Here is a 21597-nt window from a genome sequence, read left to right as displayed (position 1 = left end):
CAATTTTGATGGCCAACTACAAGCTGAAAAAGTTTCAGTTTCAGCAGTCCCAAATGTAAGAGGGTTTGGGTTATTTATATCTTTGCAGAAATCCATTCAGGTATTTTGTGGCAATGCTTTCTAATGGTCTAAAGTCACACTGCTGCTACTGCCTTTAAACACACAGTCCATTTCAAAGTGAATGATGACAGGCTGTGTGGCAAATGGCTTTTGAATAGAGGCCTTCTGTACCTCTGATTGGCTATGGCGCACCGGTCTGTGTAGAGTCCGATCCTGGACAAGACTGACATGTTTTTATTGGGTTTTATTTGCTGCAGTTGTAACAGTATAACTTTAGTCCGTCCCCTCGCCCATAACCGGGCTCGAACCAGGGACCCTCTGCACACATCAACAACTGACACCCACAAAGCATCGTTACCCATCGCTCCACAAAAGCCATGGCCCTTGCAGAGCAAGGTGAACCACTACTTCAAGGTCTCAACGCGAGTGACTTCACCGATTGAAATGATATTAGCACGCACCACCGCTAACTAGCTAGCCATTTCACATCGGTTACAGTGTCTATTAATTGTCCAAACGCACGGCTGGTTTCCCACTATTGCTATATCATTTTCAAAATGCCTTACTCTACGTCATTCCCAAACATTCTATGAAAGTATGAAAATGTGAAAAGGATAATAATAATAATCATTAAAAAATTAAAGGTGTCATATTCTTCCTGGGGGTGTACTGATTCTTATCAGATTTCATGTCAATAAAACGCTGTGAGTTCACCTTAAGTCTTACTAAATGTGTTGATCCAGATCTGTTCCAGCTTTAGCTAACTCCTCTGACCACTGTAATGCCATGTATGGTATCAAATAGCCCTATGTTTATAACTCAAGAATTCATTCCACTTCTTACCCTAATCAAGAGTCATCAGACAAACATTAAAGCACAGACACAACCCAGACTGAGTTCCTGGGAAAAACCAAACGCAGGACAATGCCCTGGTCGGTGATGCTATGACAGGATTCTCAGGAGAGGAGAGGCTGAAATTGTTCACTTGCAGGAAGTGGTTCTGAAGAGATTAATTAACTTGACATCTAGAGTTGGCAGAGGTCATTCTGTCCTCAGCAAGGGGAATTGTCCTCAATGTGACAGCATAGGTGTCCCACACATTAGGAACCTTTAATCAGAGTCAGAATCACCTTTATTTGCCAAGTACATTTGCATGTAAATTAATTTGACTTGGTGAAATGGTCCTGCCACATTAAACAGAATATACAGACAGACGATAAACAGGACATACAGACAGACGACAAACAGGATATACACAAACGATAAACAGGATATACAGACAATAAACAGGATGTACAGTCAAACGATAAACGGGATATACAGTCAGACGATAAACTGGATATACACAAATGATAAACAGGATATACAGTCAGACGATAAACAGGATATACAGCCAGACGATAAACAGGATATACAGCCAGGCGATAAACAGGATATACAGCCAGACGATAAACAGGATATACAGCCAGATGATAAACAGGATATACAGCCAGACGATAAACAGGATATACAGTCAGACGATAAACAGGATATACAGCCAGACGATAAACAGGATATACAGCCAGACGATAAAGAGGATATACAGCCAGACGATAAACAGGATATACAGCCAGACGATAAACAGGATATACAGCCAGACGATAAACAGGATATACAGCCAGACGATAAACAGGATATACAGTCAGACGATAAACAGGATATACAGTCAGACAATAAACTGGATATACACAAACGATAAACAGGATATACAGTCAGACGATAAACAGGATATACAGTCAGACGATAAACGGGATATACACAAACGATAAACAGGATGTACAGTCAGACGATAAACAGGATATACACAAACGATAAACGGAATATACAGACAACATATGAAGAAGCAGAGTTGACACAAATCCACATGTGATGCAGTATGTACACTATGTAGACTGTAAGCTAAGAACTACAAGCTTCCCTATAAACCCTAATCGACATTATAAATGATGGATGTAGAGATGTGAGACTGTTGATTCACTTCAACTGAACTCCACTGCCTGATGCATACCAGATAGAGAGAATAAAGTATATCATTTGATCTTAGTAAACAGCCCAGGCATGTTTCAAAATGGTAATACTGTTGTTTCTTAAATTTGACTTGTATATATTTTAGGTAGGCTTACGGGTTGTAGACATGAGCTATGACATCAGATGTTCCTATATTGTGAGGGTTAGTATTAAATCATGGATGAAACACCACATGCCAGTAGCCGTTAAACTTTAAAAAATGGTACATGTAGTGCTGATTATTCATGATGACTGTCTCTCTCCTATGGGGACAGCATGCTAAAATAAAAACCTGTCTGCAAGCCTGTGGTGTAGGCAAATAGGTCCTCCGTCCATTTCCACAGTCAGAATAGATTTTTAAAAAACACTATGATCTTCATCCCATGGAAGACTAAGTGCCAATGATGTCTGGCACTTCAACCCAGGTTAATGTATAGCCCGATAAATGTTATAAAAGTATGAAAGCATAGCCTACCACTTGACTGTTAAATTGACTTTGGGCTTGGCGGGCAAGGCCAAACTATTCCTCAAGATTCAAAAGCAGATCAACTCTGCCATTGGAAAATGCTTTCTCTTATTAAATGGGCATATGCAATATTTATTTAATTTTTTATTTCACCTTTATTTAACCAGGTAGGCTAGTTGAGAACAAGTTCTCATTTACAACTGCGACCTGGCCAAGATAAAGCAAAGCAGGCGACACAAACAACAACACAGAAATAAACAACACATGGAATAAACAAGCGTACAGTCAATAGAATGTGTAATATAATATAATATTACACCACTGATCATTAACAATCCATTATTGTACCAAACCAAAGGGATATCCTCTTTCTAAGAACTGTCATTTGATTATTTGTTTTCTTATAAGGACTCATTCATAGGAACCTTAGACATTATGGGTCCGATTCCAACAGCATTACTCCTTTTCTATAAGGACTCATTCATAGGAACCTTAGACATTATGGGTCCGATTCCAACACTATTACTCCTTTTCTATAAGGACTCATTCATAGGAACCTTAGACATTATGGGTCCGATTCCAACAGCATTACTCATTTTCTATAAGGACTCATTCATAGGAACCTTAGACATTATGGGTCCGATTCCAACACTATTACTCCTTTTCTATAAGGACTCATTCATAGGAACCTTAGACATTATGGGTCCGATTCCAACAGCATTACTCCTTTTCTATAAGGACTCATTCATAGGAACCTTAGACATTATGGGTCCGATTCCAACACTATTACTCCTTTTCTATAAGGACTCATTCATAGGAACCTTAGACATTATGGGTCCGATTCCAACAGTATTACTCCTTTTCTATAAGGACTCATTCATAGGAACCTTAGACATTATGGGTCCGATTCCAACACTATTACTCCTTTTCTATAAGGACTCATTCATAGGAACCTTAGACATTATGGGTCCGATTCCAACACTATTACTCCTTTTCTATAAGGACTCATTCATAGGAACCTTAGACATTATGGGTCCGATTCCAACAGTATTACTCCTTTTCTATAAGGACTCATTCATAGGAACCTTAGACATTATGGGTCCGATTCCAACAGCATTACTCCTTTTCTATAAGGACTCATTCATAGGAACCTTAGACATTATGGGTCCGATTCCAACAGCATTACTCCTTTTCTATAAGGACTCATTCATAGGAACCTTAGACATTATGGGTCCGATTCCAACACTATTACTCCTTTTCTATAAGGACTCATTCATAGGAACCTTAGACATTATGGGTCCGATTCCAACAGCATTACTTCTTTTCTATAAGGACTCATTCATAGGAACCTTAGACATTATGGGTCCGATTCCAACACTATTACTCCTTTTCTATAAGGACTCATTCATAGGAACCTTAGACATTATGGGTCCGATTCCAACACTATTACTCCTTTTCTATAAGGACTCATTCATAGGAACCTTAGACATTATGGGTCCGATTCCAACAGCATTACTCCTTTTCTATAAGGACTCATTCATAGGAACCTTAGACATTATGGGTCCGATTCCAACACTATTACTCATTTTCTATAAGGACTCATTCATAGGAACCTTAGACATTATGGGTCCGATTCCAACACTATTACTCCTTTTCTACGCACGCCTTTCTTAAGCACCTGTCAGTATTTGGTATTCGCACCTTATTCAATCGAGAAACACGCTCTGAATAAATGTAATTTGACTGCTGAAAACCATCCCACTTGCTGACAAACATATTTTCTTGTGGAGTTGTCATTCAGTACATTCAGTACATTCAGTACATTTATCTTAAGCCATCCCTTTAACTATACCTTTAAGTTTGAATGTAGTCGACAGACTCAATAGAATATATGGAGAGAACGTTCAGAATATTAGGGATCATTGAAAGAAAGCCATGTAAATACACATATTTGACCTTCATTTAACTAGGCAAGTCGACGAAACAATGTAAAGAAATGGAATGATAATGTACTGTAGGCTATACAACCTGAAGGGAACTAACAGTAAACTGGCAGTTGAATATGTGGTTATTAGGCCTACTGAAGGTCAATACTGATTGTGGCTAATGTTTAACATGAAAGAAATAAGAGACAGAGAAAGTCGTGGTAGCCCGTAATTAAGATATTGTGGAGTGCTCATCCCTGCAAGTTAAAAGGCTGTACAATTTAAATTCTGCATAATGGCACATCATTTCATAAACTTTACCGTGGGAAAGTTATGTTGATATGCTTCATCAGTTTGCTGTCAAATGAGTGATTTCACATGTCTCCAGGATTATAAGGTAAAATGTATCTAAAACAAGATATTTTAAATTCCCTTATCCAAACAGATTAACTAGCTTGTATCAATAGCTCTTATCAAGTTGTAAATTACAGTGCGTGGAGAATGGTGTTATTTCTATGGAGGGAAAGTAGATGTTTTTACCACTTGGAACCGGTAGGTTCGCTGGACCTTAATGAATTAGTTTCTTCGCGTGTAAAGATAGTGGAATTATTAGGGGATTTAATTCAAGATCAGAATACAGCATATCTGTAGACACACGTCCGCTACACATTCATGACTTCATACAAACGAATAACAGCTTAATAGCATTCTGTTTTATATGCTTAATTTCAAGGTCAGAATACACACAGAGAGAAGAGTGCATATAAAGGGAATACCGTTCCACTTACACTTAACTTAGGTCAGAATCGACCCTATGCACTTGATAAATATATGTGTCTTTGCCTGGATTTGTGCAAAGGATTACATTGCAGTCAAGAACAGACCTGCTGACTCAACACTAATCAGACTATACAAGGGCAGTCATTCCCCTAATGCAATCAATTAACCATGAGATCCAAGATCAATGCCTAATATCAATCTCTGTGGCAAAGCCAATCAAATAATTTAGTGAAAGGGTGACTGCAGAAGACCTTTTCTATAATTCCATGCATAATAGTTGTATCTTTTATCAATGTTTATTATGAGTATTTCTGTAAATTGATGTGGCTCTCTGCAAAATCACCGGATGTTTTGGAACTACTGAACATAGCGCGCTAATGTGTGCTGATATGTTTTTATTTAAATATGAACTTTATCGAACAACACATACATGTATTGTGTAACATGAAGTCCTATGAGTGTCATCTGATGATGATCATCAAAGGTTAGTGATTAATTTATCTCTATTTCTGCTTTTTGTGACTCCTCTCTTTAGCTGGAAAAATGGCTGTTTTTCTGTGACTTTGCTCTGACCTAACATAATCGTTTGGTTTGCTTTCGTCGTAAAGCCTTTTTGAAATCGGACATTGTGGTGGGATTAACAAGAAGTGTATCTTTAAAATGGTGTAAAATACTTGTATGTTTGAGGAATTGTAATTATGGGATTTCTGTTGTTTTCAATTTGGCGCCCTGCGCTTTCACTGGCTGTTGTCATATAGATCCGGTTAGTGGGTTCTCAGCCCAAAGAGGATATTATTAATTTACTACATTAGTAAACAATGTCTCAATGGGCTTCAAAAGTGTAAAACTATCATGTTGTTCTCATGGACTGTCAGTCTTTGCACCCAAGCTCTATCTATGTATTTGAGAGTGGTTACATTTTCTCAGCCACATTCCTCAGCTTTAGGCTACAGCCAATTAAGTGGCTGCCATTTGATTGAAAACGAACTAAGGCTTTATATGGACGGTAGCTAGCCATAAGAGCGTTGGACCAGTAACCCGAAAGGTCGCTGGTTCGAATCACTGAGCCCACTAGGTGAAACATCTGTCGATGTGCCCTTAAGCAAGGCACTTAACCCTAATTGTTCATGTTAGTCCCTCTGGGTAAGAGCGTCTACTAAATATAAAGTGGGTAGGCTGTTTAGAATTGAAGATCCTAAAACGGTCTGTATAGCCCTATAGCGAACCGATGCAAATTAATTCAAGTATCTTATTTGAGAGCGCTTGCAAATCTACATAGGATATACAACAATTTCAAAGCGAGACGTTACATACCGCCAATGATGCTGTCGGACCTTCTGCGCGCACTTTTCGTTTTCACTTCCTCAAAACGTATTTCCTTCATAAACCCATCATGTATGTCAGCCTCCTTTCATGGTAAAGTGAGAACTCTCCGTGTAAAATCTGCGGCAGTTGCAGAAGTAGAGGCGTATCCTCTGACTTAGAGTCGAGAACAAACTCAATGTTCTCATCTCCACGCCTTCCATCCATCCAAAGACGCTGCCACGCTCACAATGCCGCTCTGCTTTGTGACTGCTTGTGTACATTTTCAGATGACATTGTTGTTCAATATTGCTTAATTAATAATGCACGTAAATTGCAGTCTGTTTTGAAGACTTCATTCCGCTTGCAAATTACGTGTTCAATTAGATAGGGTTTTCGCTTTCCTCATCTGAATGTGCATTTCTTGCACAAAGTGAAAGAAAATATACCCACTTCATATTTTGATGCAGTAGGCCTACTACTGTACTGTCAATAACAACATTGTAAATAACGTGTTTTATTTCTGTCCCTGACCCCCTTAATGGTATACTAAATATGGTCCATCTGTCCTAGCCAGAGGCTGAGCATAGCGTGCATGCGCTAGCCTGAGTCATAGTCACCAACGCACACACAGGACAGATCCAGTCAATTCGACATAGTGTTGATCCATAGCCTATGTTTACTTAACACAACTATAGCCGAGGGCATAGCCTTGGGAAGTAAGGGTGCTGAAACAGCCCCTGAAAATCGGAATAAACTTTTTTTTCTCACAAACGTAGTGTACCCAAAACACAGAAAAATAGTGTTATCTTCTGCCCATGTTTTGACCTCGGGCCAGGGGAGAGTTACCAGCTATGACATATCCAGGACAGTGAGGAGGAACCTTGCCTGTCTCATGAGGGCCCTCTGTCTGACATATGGACCAATGGGCAGCCCATGGACATCTCAGCAAGAACATACAATATAGGGACAAGACAGAGACCCCAATCAACTGGAGACATCGGGAACTATTAGGTTACTGCCAGCCTGCACCTGCTGGGTTAGAGATGTGAAACAGGAGAATAAAATAACTTTGAATTTTTTTTTCTGACATTCTACAAATTAATCTTTGGAGAAGAGACCAATCAAATCAAGGGTATGCATGATATGCAATTTCACTTCTGTTAGCCTACTCTGTCAATACGATGGGTCTGTAAACGTATATTAATCATGGAGTTTTATGACCAGCCTGTGACACATTAACCAGCATCTGAAACACTACAAAGTATCAACTGACCAACACTGTATTGATACGACATGTCTCCGAGTGACTTCCTTGACACAGACCAGGACAGACGTGTTGGTGCTACTAAACCAGGTGGAATGTCGCAGACCAGGATGACCTCTGACATGCAACCAGTCTAATGAGAAGAGAAGCACAGCTATAGCTCTGTGTCTCCATCTGTCAGACTTCAATTACAGCTCTAACGACTACCTCCCTCCCTTCACTGACTGCATCCTTACTTCCTGTTTCTCTCCTCCATTCTCCCCTTCCCACTCAATTTGCAATTATACCTGATATATCTCAAAACAACATGGTCTGGACTCAGTATCTGAAATGGCAGAGGGACAATTCACTGACAAGTTGGACAATCACCCTCTAAAGGCTACTGTTCATTGTAAGACTGCTATGCATATAATATAAACTCAGCAAAACTGAGTCAACTGCGTTTATTTTCAGCAAAATGAATGTGTAAATATTTGTATATACTCTTCCATCAAGACACCTGCAAGTTCTCTGATATTTCTGGGGGGAATGGCCCCAGCCCTCACCCTCCGATCCAACAGGTCCCAGGCGTGCTCAATGGGATTGAGATCCGGGCTCTTCGCTGGACATGGCAGGACACTGACATTCTTGCCTTACAGAAAATCATGCACAGAATGAGGAGTATGGCTGGTGGCATTGTCATGCCAGGATGAGCCTGCAGGAAGGGTTCCACATGAGGGAGGAGGATGTCTTCCCTGTAACGCACAGCGTTGAGATTGCCTGCAATGACAACAAGCTCAGTCCAATGATGCTGTGACACAACACCCCAGACCATGACGGACCCTCCACCTCCAAATCGATCCCACTCCAGAGTACAGGCCTCGATGTAACACTCATTCCTTCGTCGATAAACGTGAATCCGACCATCATTCCTGGTGAGACAAAACCATAGACAACGTTGTTGCCGGTAATGTCTGGTGAGGACCTGCCTTACAACAGGCCTACAAGCCCTCAGTCCAGCCTCTTTCAGCATATTACGGAGAGTCTGAGCACTGATGGAGGGATTGTGCATTTCTGGTGTAACTCGGGCAGTTATTGTTGCCATCCTGTACCTGTACCCGCAGGTGTGATGTTCGGATGCACCGATCCTGGGCAGGTGTTGTTACACGTGGTCTGCCACTGCGAGGACGATCAGCTGTCTGTCCTGTCTCACTGTAGCGCTGTCTTAGGCGTCTCACAGTGCGGACATTGCAATTTATTGCCCTGGCCACATCTGCAGTCCTCATGCCTCCTTGCAGCATGCCTAAGGCACATTCACACAGAAGAACAGGGACCCTGGGCATCTTTCTTTTGGTGTATTTCAGAGTCAGTAGAAATGAAAACTTAGGACACTGGAGGCCTAACTGTGACCTTAATTGCCTACCGTCTGTAAGCTGTTAGTGTCTTAACGACCGTTCCACAGGTGCACGTTCATTAATTGTTTATGGGTCATTGAACAAGCATGGGAAATTGTGTTTAAACCCTTTACAATGAAGATAAGTGAAGTCATTTTTTAAAAACAAATTATCTTTGAAAGACAGGTTCCTGAAAAAGGGTTTCTTTTTTTTGCTGCGTTTAGATGCGTATGTTGGCATGCAGTACGTTTGAATAAAGAAAATGGCCCCAAACTATGTAACATTTAATGAGTCTGAGTAACATATACAAATTATGAATTGAACATTGTACACAAGTAGTGTGATAACTGAACCCCCCTCGGGTGCGTGCCGTGGGGGAGATCTTCGTGGGCTATACTCGGCCTTGTCTCAGGATAGTAAGTTGGTGGTTGAAGATATCCCTCAAGTGGTGTGGGGCTGTGCTTTGGCAAAGTGGGTGGGGTTATATCCTGCCAGTTTGGCCGTCCGTGGCCACAGTGTCTCCCGACCCCTCCTGTCTCAGCCTCCAGTATTATGCTGCAATAGTTTGTGTCAGGGGGCTAGGGTCAGTCTTAGATCTGGAATATTTATCCTGGCTCATCCGGTGTCCTGTGTAAATGTAAGTATATTCTCTCTGTCCTAGGACCATGCATCAGGACTACCTGGCCTGATGACCCCCTGCTGTCCCCAGTCCACCTGGTCATGCTGCTGCTCCAGTTTCAACTGTTCTACCTGCGGCTATGAAACCCTGACCTGTTCACCAGACGTGCTACCTTGTCCCAGACCTGCTGTTTTCAACTCTCTAGACAGAGGAACGGTAGAGACACACTGAATGATCGGCTATAAAAAGCTACTAAAATCACTAAAATCATTGCATAAGCAAGAGAAAATAATTGACATAGTGGGTATACTCACTAAAGTAGCTAACGGTGAAGTAGCTGACAGTGATTGTGTTATTGTATGGACATTTCTGGGTCCAGCCAGAAGTACAATCTCATAGAAAAACACATACAGTACACAGATATTTAATCTCTCAAGTGTCAATTAACAACTGGATAATTGAGTTTTCATACAAAACCTTGAGAAATCTAGAATGCTACATAACAAAAAAACATTGTTAAACCCTTTTGTCTGTTTGACATTCTCTTCCTATTACATGCATTTTGTATTAGTGTAAAAAATAACTACTCTAAAACAAATTCAACAGACTGTGCTCTTGTTGATTTTTAAACATTTTCCTCTACAAGGAGACAACAAATATATGACATACAAATAAATAACCTATTTACACTATTAGCAGACAGAGTTCCTCTCCTGTGGTTCACTTAGGAGACTTGCTGCTCTATCAGAGCATCTTCTAGTGTCTGGACAGCCACCAAGGGAATACACGCTACCTCAAAGAACACTCTGAAATACAGGAGATTCAGAAATAAAATACATGTTTTCTTCCTGGACATAGAATGAATCTAAAAACATGTAAGTCTACGTTGACACTCTGCCGAACCCTTGTTTCTCCTTGTTCTATTTTACATTTTAGTAATTTAGTCGATGCTCTTATCCAGAGCGACTTACAATTTAAGATAGCTAGGTGAGACAGCAACATTTCAATCGTAGCAAGTACATTTTCCTCCGTGAAAGGTATGTCTGTCACCTACAACAGAGCAAGGTGCCTTACTTGTGGGAATACTTGGTAGTGACGGCTGTCAGCTTGTCATCAGTAGGACAGGCTAGCATGGTGCGCAGCGTCTTCACCAGGGGGGTTAGCTCCTTCACAGTGTAGCCAGTGTGGTACTCTAGCATGGCTGTCTGGGGTACAAAGATACATCTCATTAATTAGAAATGCGCTTTTAAAATATTAAACACAATATTCAACAATTTCGTTGGTTTTACTGAGTTACAGTTCATATAAGGAAACCAGTCAATAGCAATACATTCATTCGGCCTAATCTATGGATTTCCCACGACTGGGAATACAGTTGGTATCTGTTGGTCACAGATACCTGGGCCTCAGGATCTAGTCACGGTATATTTGTGCATTCAAATTGACATCAATAAAATGCAATTGTGTTCGTTGTCCGTAGCTTATGCCTGCCCATACCATAACCCCACTGCCACCATGGGGTACTCTGTTCACAACGTTGACGTCGGCAAAACGCTCACCCACACAACGCCATAAACGTGGTCTGCAGTTGTGAGTTCGGTTGGACGGATATATACTTCCAAATTCTCTAAAAACAAATGTTGGAGGCAGCTTATGGTAGAGAAATAAACATTAAATTATCTGGCAACAGCTCTGGTGGACATTCCTGCAGTCAGCATGCCAATTGAACGCTCCCTCATGGCATTGTATTGTGTAACTCAAAATTGAAAAGGCACTCGCACATCTGAGCTATCTTTTTTTGCAGGTGCAAGGCAACAGTTGAATAAGATCGAAACCCACACACTGCTCTTGCTAGCACCACTGCTCTTGCTAGCACCACTGCTCTTGCTAGCACCACTGCTCTTGCTAGCATCACTATAAATCTTGAGGCCGACACGTAAAGCTTATTAAAGAGCAGTGATACTAACAAGAGCCACGGTGGGGGTTTCTTTTTTTCCCTCCTCATTATGTTGTGACAAAACTGCACATTTTAAAATGGCATTTATTGTCCCAGCACAAGGTGCAGCTGTGTAATGATCATGCTGTTTAATCAGCTTCTTGACATGCCACACCTGTGAGGTGGATGGATTATCTAAGCAAAGGAGAAATGCTCATTAACAGAAATGTAAACACATTTCTGCACAAAATTTGATAGGAAAAAAAAAAACTGTGCGCTTATGGAACATCTCTGGAATCTTTTATTTATTTCATGAAACTTTGGACTTTACAAATGTTGCATTTATATTGTTGTTCAGTGTAGCTTGACTCCACAGAGATATCCAATGTATCTTCCATCTGCCATTCTTCCATTTAAAACTATCATGTGTGTCTATGCTGATCAGTTTGTTGTGAAAACCTTTTGATTGCAGTGAAACAAATTCAGATATGACAATCAGAGTAAATGGGAGCCATGCGGTATGGGATTGGTGTTTACAAAAAGAAGAGTTGACGTGACTATAGCAGCTTAAGAAAATGGCGCCGGAGAAGAAGGTAGACGTTTCCGTGTCCCCAACAGATTGTTTTTTTGTTTGTTTATTAGCGTTTTTTTGTAACTTCTTTTTAAAATGATTTTGTACATAATGTTGCCGCTACCGTCTCTTATGACTGAAAATAACTTCTGGACATCAGAACTGCGATTGCTCACCGCGGACTGGCAGAATATTATTTTTTCTTTAACGAGTCTGACGAGCCCTACACGAACAATATACTGCTTTCTCAGGAACAGGCCCAGATCCCCGTGATTTGTGAGAAGAGGAGGCGGAGAAAAAGGGGCAGGAGGGCGGGCTGCCTTCTGAGAATTTGTAGGCGATCGAATAAACCCCCACTTCCTTCCATTCTGCTAGCAAACGTGCAATGTTTGGAGAATAAAATAGATTACCTACACGCAAGATTAAACTACCAACAGGACATTCAAAACTGCAATATCTTATGCTTCACAGAGTCGTGGCTGAACGACGACACCATCAACATACAGCTGGCTGGTTATACGCTGTATCGGCAGAATAGAACAGTGGCGTCTGATAAGACATGGGGCGGCGGACTATGTCTTTTTGTATATAACAGCTGGTGCACAATATCTAAGGAAGTCTTTAGCTTTTGCTCATCTGAGGTAGAGTATCTCATGATAAGCTGTAGACCACACTATCTGTATTTTTCATAGATGTTTACATACCACCACAGTCAGAGGCTGGGATTAAGATGGCATTGAATGAGCTGTATTCTGCCATAAGCAAACAAGAAAATGCTGACCCAGAGGCAGCGCTCCTAATAGCTGGGGACTTTAATAATGCAGGGAAACTTAAATCCGTTTTACCAAAGTATGTAAAATGTGCAACCAGAGGGGAAAAAAAACAACAACTCTGGACCACCTTTACTCCACACACAGAGACGCATACAAAGTTCTCCCTCACCCTCCATTTGGCAAATCTGACCATAATTCATCCTCCTGATTCCTGCTTACAAACAAAAATTAAAGCAGGAGGCACCAGTGACTAGATCAATAAAAAAAAGTTGTCAGATGAAGCAGATGCTGTTTTGTTAGCAGAGACTGGAATATGTTCCGTGATTCCTCCGATGACATTGAGGAGTACACCACATCAGTCTTTGGCTTCATCAATAAGGGCATCGACGACGACGTCCCCACAGCGACAGTACGTACTTACCCCAACCAGAAGCCATGGATTACAGGCAACATCCGCACTGAGCTAAAGGCTAGAGCTGCCGCTTTCAAGGAGCGGGACTCTAACCCGGAAGCTTGTAAGAAATGCCACTATGCCCTCCGACAAACCATCACAGGCAAAGCGTCAATATAGGACTAAGATCAAATCGTACTACACCGGCTCTGACGCTCGTCGGATGTGGCAGGGCTTGCAAACAATTACAGACTACCAAGGGAAGCACAGCCAAGAGCTGCCCAGCGACACGAGCCTATCAGACGAGTTCAAATATTTTGATGCTCGTTTCGAGGCAAATAACACTAAAACATGCATGAGAGTGTCAGCTGTTCCAGAAGACTATGTGATCACACTCTCCGCAGCCGATGTGAGTAAGACCTTTAAACAGGTCAACAGTCACAAGCCCACGGGGCCAGACGGATTACCAGGACGTGTACTGCGAGCATGCGCTGACCAACTGGCAAGTGTCTTCACTAATATTTTCAAGCTCTCCCTGTCCGAGTCTGTAATACCAACATGTTTTAAGCAGACAACCAGTGCCTGTGCCCAAGAACGCTAAGGTAACTTGCCTAAATTACTACCGAACCATAGCACTCACATCTGTAGCCATGAAGTGCTTTGAAAGGCTGGTCATGGCTCACAACACCATTATCCCAGAAACACTAGACCCACTCCAATTTGCATACCGCACAAACAGATGATGCAATCACTATGGCACTCCACACACTCCCTCATGCACAAAAGGAACACCTATGTGGGAATGCTATTCATTGACTACAGCTCAGCTTCCAACACCATAGTACCCTCAAAACTCATCGATAAGCTAAGGACCCTAGGACTAAACACCTCGCTCTGAAACTGGATCTTGACCTTCCTGACGGGCCGCCCCCAGGTGGTAAGGGTAGGTAACAACACATCCGCCATGCTGATCCTCAACACAGGGACTCCTCAGGGGTGCGTGCTCCCTCCTGTACTCCCTGTTTGCTCATGACTGCACAGCCAGACACGACTCCAACACCATCATTAAGTTTGCCGATGACACAACAGTGGTAGGCCTGATCACCGACAATGACAAGACAGCCTATAGGGAGGAGGTCAGAGAGCTGGCTGTGTGGTGCCAGGACAACAACCTCTCCCTCAGCGTGATCAAGACTAAGGAGATGATTGTGGACTACAGGAAAGAGGACAGAGCACACCCCCATTCTCATCGACAGGGCTGCAATGGAGCAGGTTGAGAGCTTGAAGTTCCTTGGTGTCCACATCACTAAACTAACATGGTCCAAGCACACCAAGACAGTCAACAAAACCTATTCCCCCTCAGGAGACTGAGGTTCTACAGCTGCACCATCACTGCCTGGTATGGCAACTGCTCGGCCTCCGACCGCAAGGCACTACAGAGGGTAGTGCGTACGGCCCAGTACATCACTGGGGCCAAGCTTCCTGCCACCCGGTGTCAGAGGAAGGCCCTAAAAATTGTCAAAGACTCCAGCCACCCTAGTCATGGACTGTTCTCTCTGCTACCGCACGGCAAGCGGTACCAGAAAGCTAAGGCTAGGTCCAAGAGGCTTCTAAACAGCTTCTACCCCCAAGCCATAAGACTCCTGAACACCTAATCAAATGGCTACCCAGGCGATTTTCATTGCCCCACCTCCCCCTAATTTACACCACTGCTACTCTGTTGTTATCATCTATGCATATTCACTTTAATAACTACCTACATGTACATATTACCTCAACTAACCGGTGCCCACCGCACACTGACTCTGTACCAGTCTTCCCCTGTATATAGTCTCGCTATTGTTATTTTACTGCTGCTCTTTAATTACTTGTTACTTTTATTTCTTATCTGTATAAAAATGTTTAACTGCATTGTTGGTTAGGGGCTCGTAAGTAAGCGTTTCACTGTAAGGTCTACAACTGTTTTATTCGGTGCATGTGACTAATAAAATTTGATTTGATTATTGTACACCCACTCACCCATCCTCCCAGGCCTTTAGTGATGAGGGCCAGGAGCAGGCAGGCAGCAGCCAGGCGAGAGCCTCTCTCAGGAACCTGCTGCAGCTCCAGAAGGCTCAGCTCACACACATAGCGAGCCAACGTCAGGGTCTCCATGCTGGCGCTCACACACTGAGGAGAGGACGCAGAAGCAAATCATTTGTCCATCTATTTACTAACGCAGCATATCAACGAATACATCTCCTTAAAAATATGGGTGACCTCTGAAGCAGGTTGTTTTCCTCCCGTAGATCCTCGTTTCAAAATACATTCCTGAGTACTGCCCAAGGACAAGGAGGGTCTCACCTTGGCATAGCGTCGGAGAAAGCGGTAAGGGACTGGAATGTTGATATCAAACTGCAGTGCCTGCAAGATGTTTATCTCCATGGCAATAATCTCTTCCTTGTTGTAGGCGTCATCGCAGATGTACAGGAAATCATCAATGCATGGCGGAGTGCGTTCCTAAGTGAGGAAGACAATACTCAATACTTACTAACTGAAAGATAATGTTTAACTTTAATAGCAATTCATGATTAGGACAGAATTGTTAAGCTTCTAAGCAACATGATGAGATATTCTGATGTTCAGATCTCTGACCAGTCCCGTACCCCTCAGGGCCTCACCTCGAACTTGGAGGCGATGAGCATGGCTGTGGAGCCAATGAGCTGCAGGCTCTCCCTCATGATGACGCTGCAGGCCAGGTAGTGGTCCGTCAGCTTTACCGCCAGGTACAGGGTCTCGTGGTTAAGCTCAAAGTTTTCCTGAGGTAGACATTCAGATCTGGAATGTGTTAGGGCAGCTATACCCAAAACACATGTTGGTGTGAAGAAAATCAATAGGCTAACCAAACAAAGCTATCTGTAACCAAAAGTCACCTGAAGTTCAACCATCCAATCCACCAGAATCCCTCTCATGTCTTTGTTCAAGTCCGGCTGACTGTTCATGTAATCCTTTAAAACAAACTTCTCCTGAATAAAAATGATAACATTTCATTCAGAGGATGTTATGTCACCCACCATATGAACTCCTATATGAAAACACCCCAAGACAAAACCTTACCTCTCTCTCCCTCAGGTAGTCAAATATTTCCTTGGCATACTCGGCGCTCATGGAAACGTCACCATAGAATTCCTTGTCAATGTCAAACTCGTCAGGCACCACCTGGGAATAGGACACAGAGAGAGGAGAATGACTGCCTTGTTGAACCCAGAGGGCTGATAGCATGGATGTGTCTGTCTCTCACCTGTCTCCCTGGCCAAAGAGTGGTCTCCTCCTGTGGCCATACCACCAGGTCTTTCTCTGGGGATAGGCCCACCTCCAACTTCATAGATTGCCCATTAGAGCACACAGCTTTAGGTCTACAATGGTTATAAAAACAGACAAAAAACACACACATATACATATATATGTTTTAGCTGTGTTGGGAAGAGAGAGAACATATACGAACACAAAATGGAGACATTGATATACAGTGCATTTGGAAAGTATTCAGACCCCTTCCCTTTGTCCACATTTTGTTACGTTACAGCCCTATTCTAAAACTTTCCCCTCAATCTACACACAATACCGCATAATGACAAAGCGAAAACTGGTTTTTAGAATACATTTAAACAATAACGTTATTTACATAAGTATTTAGACCCTTTGCTTTGGGACTCAAAATGAAGCTCAGGTACATCCTGTTTCTATTGATCATCCTTGAGACAACTTGATTAGAGTCCACCTGTGGTAAATTCAATTGATTAGACATGATTTGGAAAGGCACACACCGGTCTATATAAAGGTTCCACAGTTGACAGTGCATGTCAGAGCAAAAACAAAGACATGAGGTCGAAGGAATTGTCCATAGAGCCCCGAGACAGGATTGTGTTGATGCACGAAAATGTCTACAGCATTGAATGTCCCAAAGAACCCAATAGCCTCCATCATTCTTAAATGGAAGAAGTTTGGAACCACCAAGACTCTTCCTAGAGCTGGCCGCCCAGCCAAACTGAGCAATCGGGGGAGAAAGGCCTTGGTTAGGAAGGTGACCAAGAATCCGATGGTCACTCAGAGATTCAGAGCTCCACTGTACAGATGGGAGAACCTTCCAGAAGGACAACCATCTCTGCAGCACTCTACCAATCAGATCTTTATGGTAGAGTGGCCAGACGGAAGCCACTCCTCTGTAAAAGGCACACAACGGCACACTTGGAGTTTGGCAAAAGGCACCTGAAGGACTCTCAGACCATGAGAAAGAAGATTCTCTGGTCAGATGAAACCAAGATTGAACTCTTTGGCCTGAATACCAAGTCTCTGGGATGTTTTTAACCAGGTAGGCCAGTTGAGAACAAGTTCTCATTTACAACTGCGACCTGGCCAAGATAAAGCAAAGCAGTGCGATAAAAACAACACAGAGTTACATATATAAACAAAGTATAGTCAATAACACAATAGAAAAACATATATACAGTATGTGCAAATGTAGAAGAGTAGGGAGCTAAGGATATAAATAGGCCATAGAGGTGAAATAATTAACATTTAGCATTAACACTGGAGTGATAGATGTGCAGATGATGATTTGCAAGTAGAGATACCGGGGTGCAAAATAACAATATGGGGATGAGGTAGTTGGATGTGCTATTTACAGATGGGCTGTGTACAGATCCAGTGATCGGTAAGCTGCTCTGACAGCTGATGCTTAACGTTAGAGAGGGAGATAAGACTCCAACTTCAGTGATTTTTGCCATTCGTTCCAGTCAATGGAAGTAGAGAACTGGAAGGAATAGCAGCCAAAGTAAGTGTTAGCTTTGGGGATGACCAGTGAAATATACCTGCTGGAGCATGTGCCATAGGTGGGTGTTGCTATGGTGACCAGTGAGCTGCGATAAGGCGGGGCTTTAACGTCCTTGAGTGGCCCAGCGAAAGCCCGGACTTGAACCCGATAAAACATCTCTGGAGAGACCTGGAAATAGCTGTGCAGTGACGCTCCCAATTCAACCTGACAGCTTGAGAGGATCTGCAGAGGAGAATGGTAGAAATTCCCCAAATACAGGTGTGCCAAGCTTCTACAAAGCTGTTTTTGCTTTGTCATTATGAAGTATTGTGTGTAGATTGAGGGGGAAAACTATTCAATTCATTTTAGAATAAGACTGTAACGTAACAAAATGTGGAAAAAGTCAAGGAGTCTGAATATATTCCGAATGCACTGTAGCTACAATAGTTTAGGCTGTTATGGACTGAATACATTAATGGACATCGTAGTTGATGGAAACGTCACAAATGCTAATTAGTCAGATAATTATCCCATTAGAGTAGACTGATCTAATTCTAACCCTATCGGATAGACCTCCGGTCATTTTCAGTGTGTTCTGACTGCAAGATATCCGAGCTGCCCAAGTCACCTGCTCCATAATGAGATGAACAGAAATGCTCTTTATTACTCAGGCCAAGGGCATTTTGTGTCACCTCATCAGTGACCGTGTCTAACCCATTCTATCCAATCTAGATCTTAAGCTTTTAGTAAATGATGATCAGTGTGGCGAAGAAATGGCTCTGAGGAACATTACTCTTTCAGATTAGCTTCATTCTTGGCAGCTTCTTTGCTCCTAAGTGCCTTCTTGGCAGGCTTCCCAATCTTGGTCTGGTTGTTAATTTGAATCTTGGTGGCCTATTCAAAAGGGGTAAAATGAGAGAGACAAAAGTAAATCTTTATGACCATTCAGATTGTGAAATTTCCTCAGAAGACACGTTTACATTTTAAAGGTCCAAATAGGGTACCAACCTAGCAGTACATCGGGTACCAACCAGGCAGTGATACACCATTCATTACACATAATGGCAACATTTACAGGATCAAAGCTGCTTATTACACAATAATGGCACAGCGGTCTAAGGCACTGCATCTCAGTGCTTGAGGCGTCACTACAGACACCCTGGTTCAAATCCAGGCTGTATCACAACCAGCCGTGATTGCGAGTCCCATAGGGCGGCACACAATTGGCCCAGCGTAGCCTGGGTTTGGCCGGTGTAGGCCGTCATTGTAAATAAGAATTTGTTCTTAACGGATGTGCCTAGTTAAATAAAAAAAATATTTTATATATCCAGTGCTTTATGTAGCAGTCATACATTTAAGCCGTAAGGCCCGAGGGGGTGCCTTATTACTATTATAAACCTGTTACCAACTTAATTACAGCAGTAAAATCTAGAAATATATACAAAACATTAGGAACACCTGCTCTTTCCATGACAGACTGACCAGGTGAAAGTTATGATCCCGTATTGTTAAATCCATTTCAAATCATTGTAGATGAAGTGGAGGAGACTGGTTAAAGTGGGATTTTTAAGCCTCGGGACAATTGAGGTAGGTGCTAGGCGCATCCGTTTGTGTCAAGAAATGCAACGCTGCTGGGTTTTTCACACTCAACAGTTTCCCACGTGTATCAAGAATTGTCCACCACCCAAAGGACATCCAGCCAACTTGACACAACGGTGGGAAGCATTGGAGTCAACATGGCCCAGCATCCCTGTGGAATGCTTTCAACATGTTGTAGAGTCCATGCCCCAACAAATTGAGGCTGTTCTGAGGGCAAAATGGGTAGTGGGGGGTGTGCAAGTCAATATTAGCAAGGATGGGGATCAAGACAAAAACAAACATCTATGGATTTTTTTTTTACCACTAACATATTATTGTGATGCAGCGCTTAGTATTGACCAACACCCTCTTACAATGGCTTTGGGCTCCTTCACAGAAATCAGCGGTTTCTTAAACTCTAATAATGGGATGATTCGATTATGAAACGCCACGGGGAACCGGTCTATGGCCTACCCAGGCCAGATGAATCTAAGCTCCTCAATGAGTCCGTAAACTGCTTTGAAACAGTGTCACATGTGCAGTGTTTATACGTGATGACACTTCAAGCACCTCCTCAACTGGTATAACGGAGATAATTTCTGAAATATTTATCTAATATTGCTTGTCCAAGTATGAGTTACAAAAACGCTGTGGATACTGTAGTTATAAATGGGATATTTTAACCAAAGAGGTTATTCTCAGTATCACTTTACACATAACGTTACATTCACAAGCATCACTGATGAAAAACCTTGGTCAGCTTACATTAGTGATGTCAACAAAGGCAGACCTTTTCTTTACGCCCCCCTGTGGAGAAGACCTCTTACTGTGAACACCCTCCTGAGGAAGACAAAGACAGGGTCATGTTTTATTTAGCAGAGAACATAAATCAATTAGCCAGACCTTGTTATAGCTAGCTACTACACTTTGGCCTGATCATAAAACAGTGCAACATGTTCAATCAATGAAACACTTTTTCAAAAAGGCAGGATTTCATCAGATTTGAGTTTGATAACGTTAACTTCTAGCTAGTTACCTGATTCTCCATCACACCTAATGATCCTTTTCCAGGAACTTTGATGGAAGAGGGGTTCTTTCCCCTTGAGAAAGGCATCTCTCTGCTCCACCGGTAACGTTATACTTTGTTTTGTAGCTAACAGTCGTTTCTGTGGGAAAAGCCATGTCATTAGCTAGTTTGCTAACGTAGTTGGCACTAGCAAGGCATGGCTATCTAGACGCTGGGGACAGCAGACTACCGTCGCTTTACTGAAGCTAGCCAGCTATTACAACATTAGCTAACATTTGCTAGTATTATATCAGACAATTACCAGTGACGGAACAAAGTAACTTAACTAGCTATTTACCTTCTGTACAGCAGATTTCCAACTGTTGGCCTCAATGACTCATCCTATGCGATTGTTGAAAATAAAGAGAAAACACGAATGTTTAGCTAGCTAAATAAGAAATTGCTCGCAGGGAAAGAACGCTTGGACTGGGGATTTGAAAGTTTGATTACAAATTTCAGCCGCATGGATTGGTCCACTCTCACAAAGTTCTACCCAATCACGCGTGATCATGCGTCACAAGCCCATCTTTGACATAGTTGGCTAATGGTTGTTAAGAGGCGGGGTCTGTTTTCCTCCTTGTTTCATGAACAAAACCATGTCCTTATTTATGTTTATTTATTTTCCCCTTTGTACTTTAACTATTTGCACATC

General features: G+C 42.2%; 1 protein-coding gene across 3 annotated transcripts; it reads right to left on the bottom strand.

Annotated features, from left to right (window-relative positions):
* Positions 1 to 9517: 9517 nt before the first annotated feature.
* On the bottom strand, positions 9518 to 21375 carry LOC139388426 (G2/mitotic-specific cyclin-B3-like). 3 transcript variants are annotated; one of them, XM_071135079.1, is made up of 12 exons: positions 21244 to 21375; positions 20916 to 21045; positions 20645 to 20719; positions 19095 to 19195; positions 16790 to 16904; positions 16606 to 16707; positions 16422 to 16514; positions 16170 to 16307; positions 15853 to 16008; positions 15529 to 15678; positions 10913 to 11043; positions 9518 to 9774 (listed from the first exon to the last, which is right to left on the bottom strand). In XM_071135079.1, the coding sequence occupies exons 2-12, from the start codon at positions 20991 to 20993 to the stop codon at positions 9531 to 9533; spliced, it is 1383 nt and encodes a 460-aa protein (XP_070991180.1). In that variant the 5' UTR covers positions 20994 to 21045; positions 21244 to 21375; the 3' UTR covers positions 9518 to 9530. The 3 variants fall into 3 exon arrangements, 2 of the variants coding, with proteins under 2 accessions (XP_070991180.1, XP_070991181.1); XM_071135080.1 differs by lacking the exon at positions 9518 to 9774 and adding an exon at positions 10390 to 10644; XR_011629287.1 differs by lacking the exon at positions 9518 to 9774 and adding an exon at positions 10632 to 10644 and having other exon boundaries at positions 10913 to 11039.
* Between the last annotated feature and the right edge of the window lie 222 nt (positions 21376 to 21597).

This window comes from Oncorhynchus clarkii, chromosome 29 (genome assembly GCF_045791955.1).
Source record: "Oncorhynchus clarkii lewisi isolate Uvic-CL-2024 chromosome 29, UVic_Ocla_1.0, whole genome shotgun sequence".
In the NCBI taxonomy this organism is placed as follows: Eukaryota; Metazoa; Chordata; class Actinopteri; order Salmoniformes; family Salmonidae; genus Oncorhynchus; species Oncorhynchus clarkii.
The sequence above is the reverse complement of the archived record's forward strand: the minus strand, read 5'-3'. Positions and strand labels throughout refer to the sequence as shown.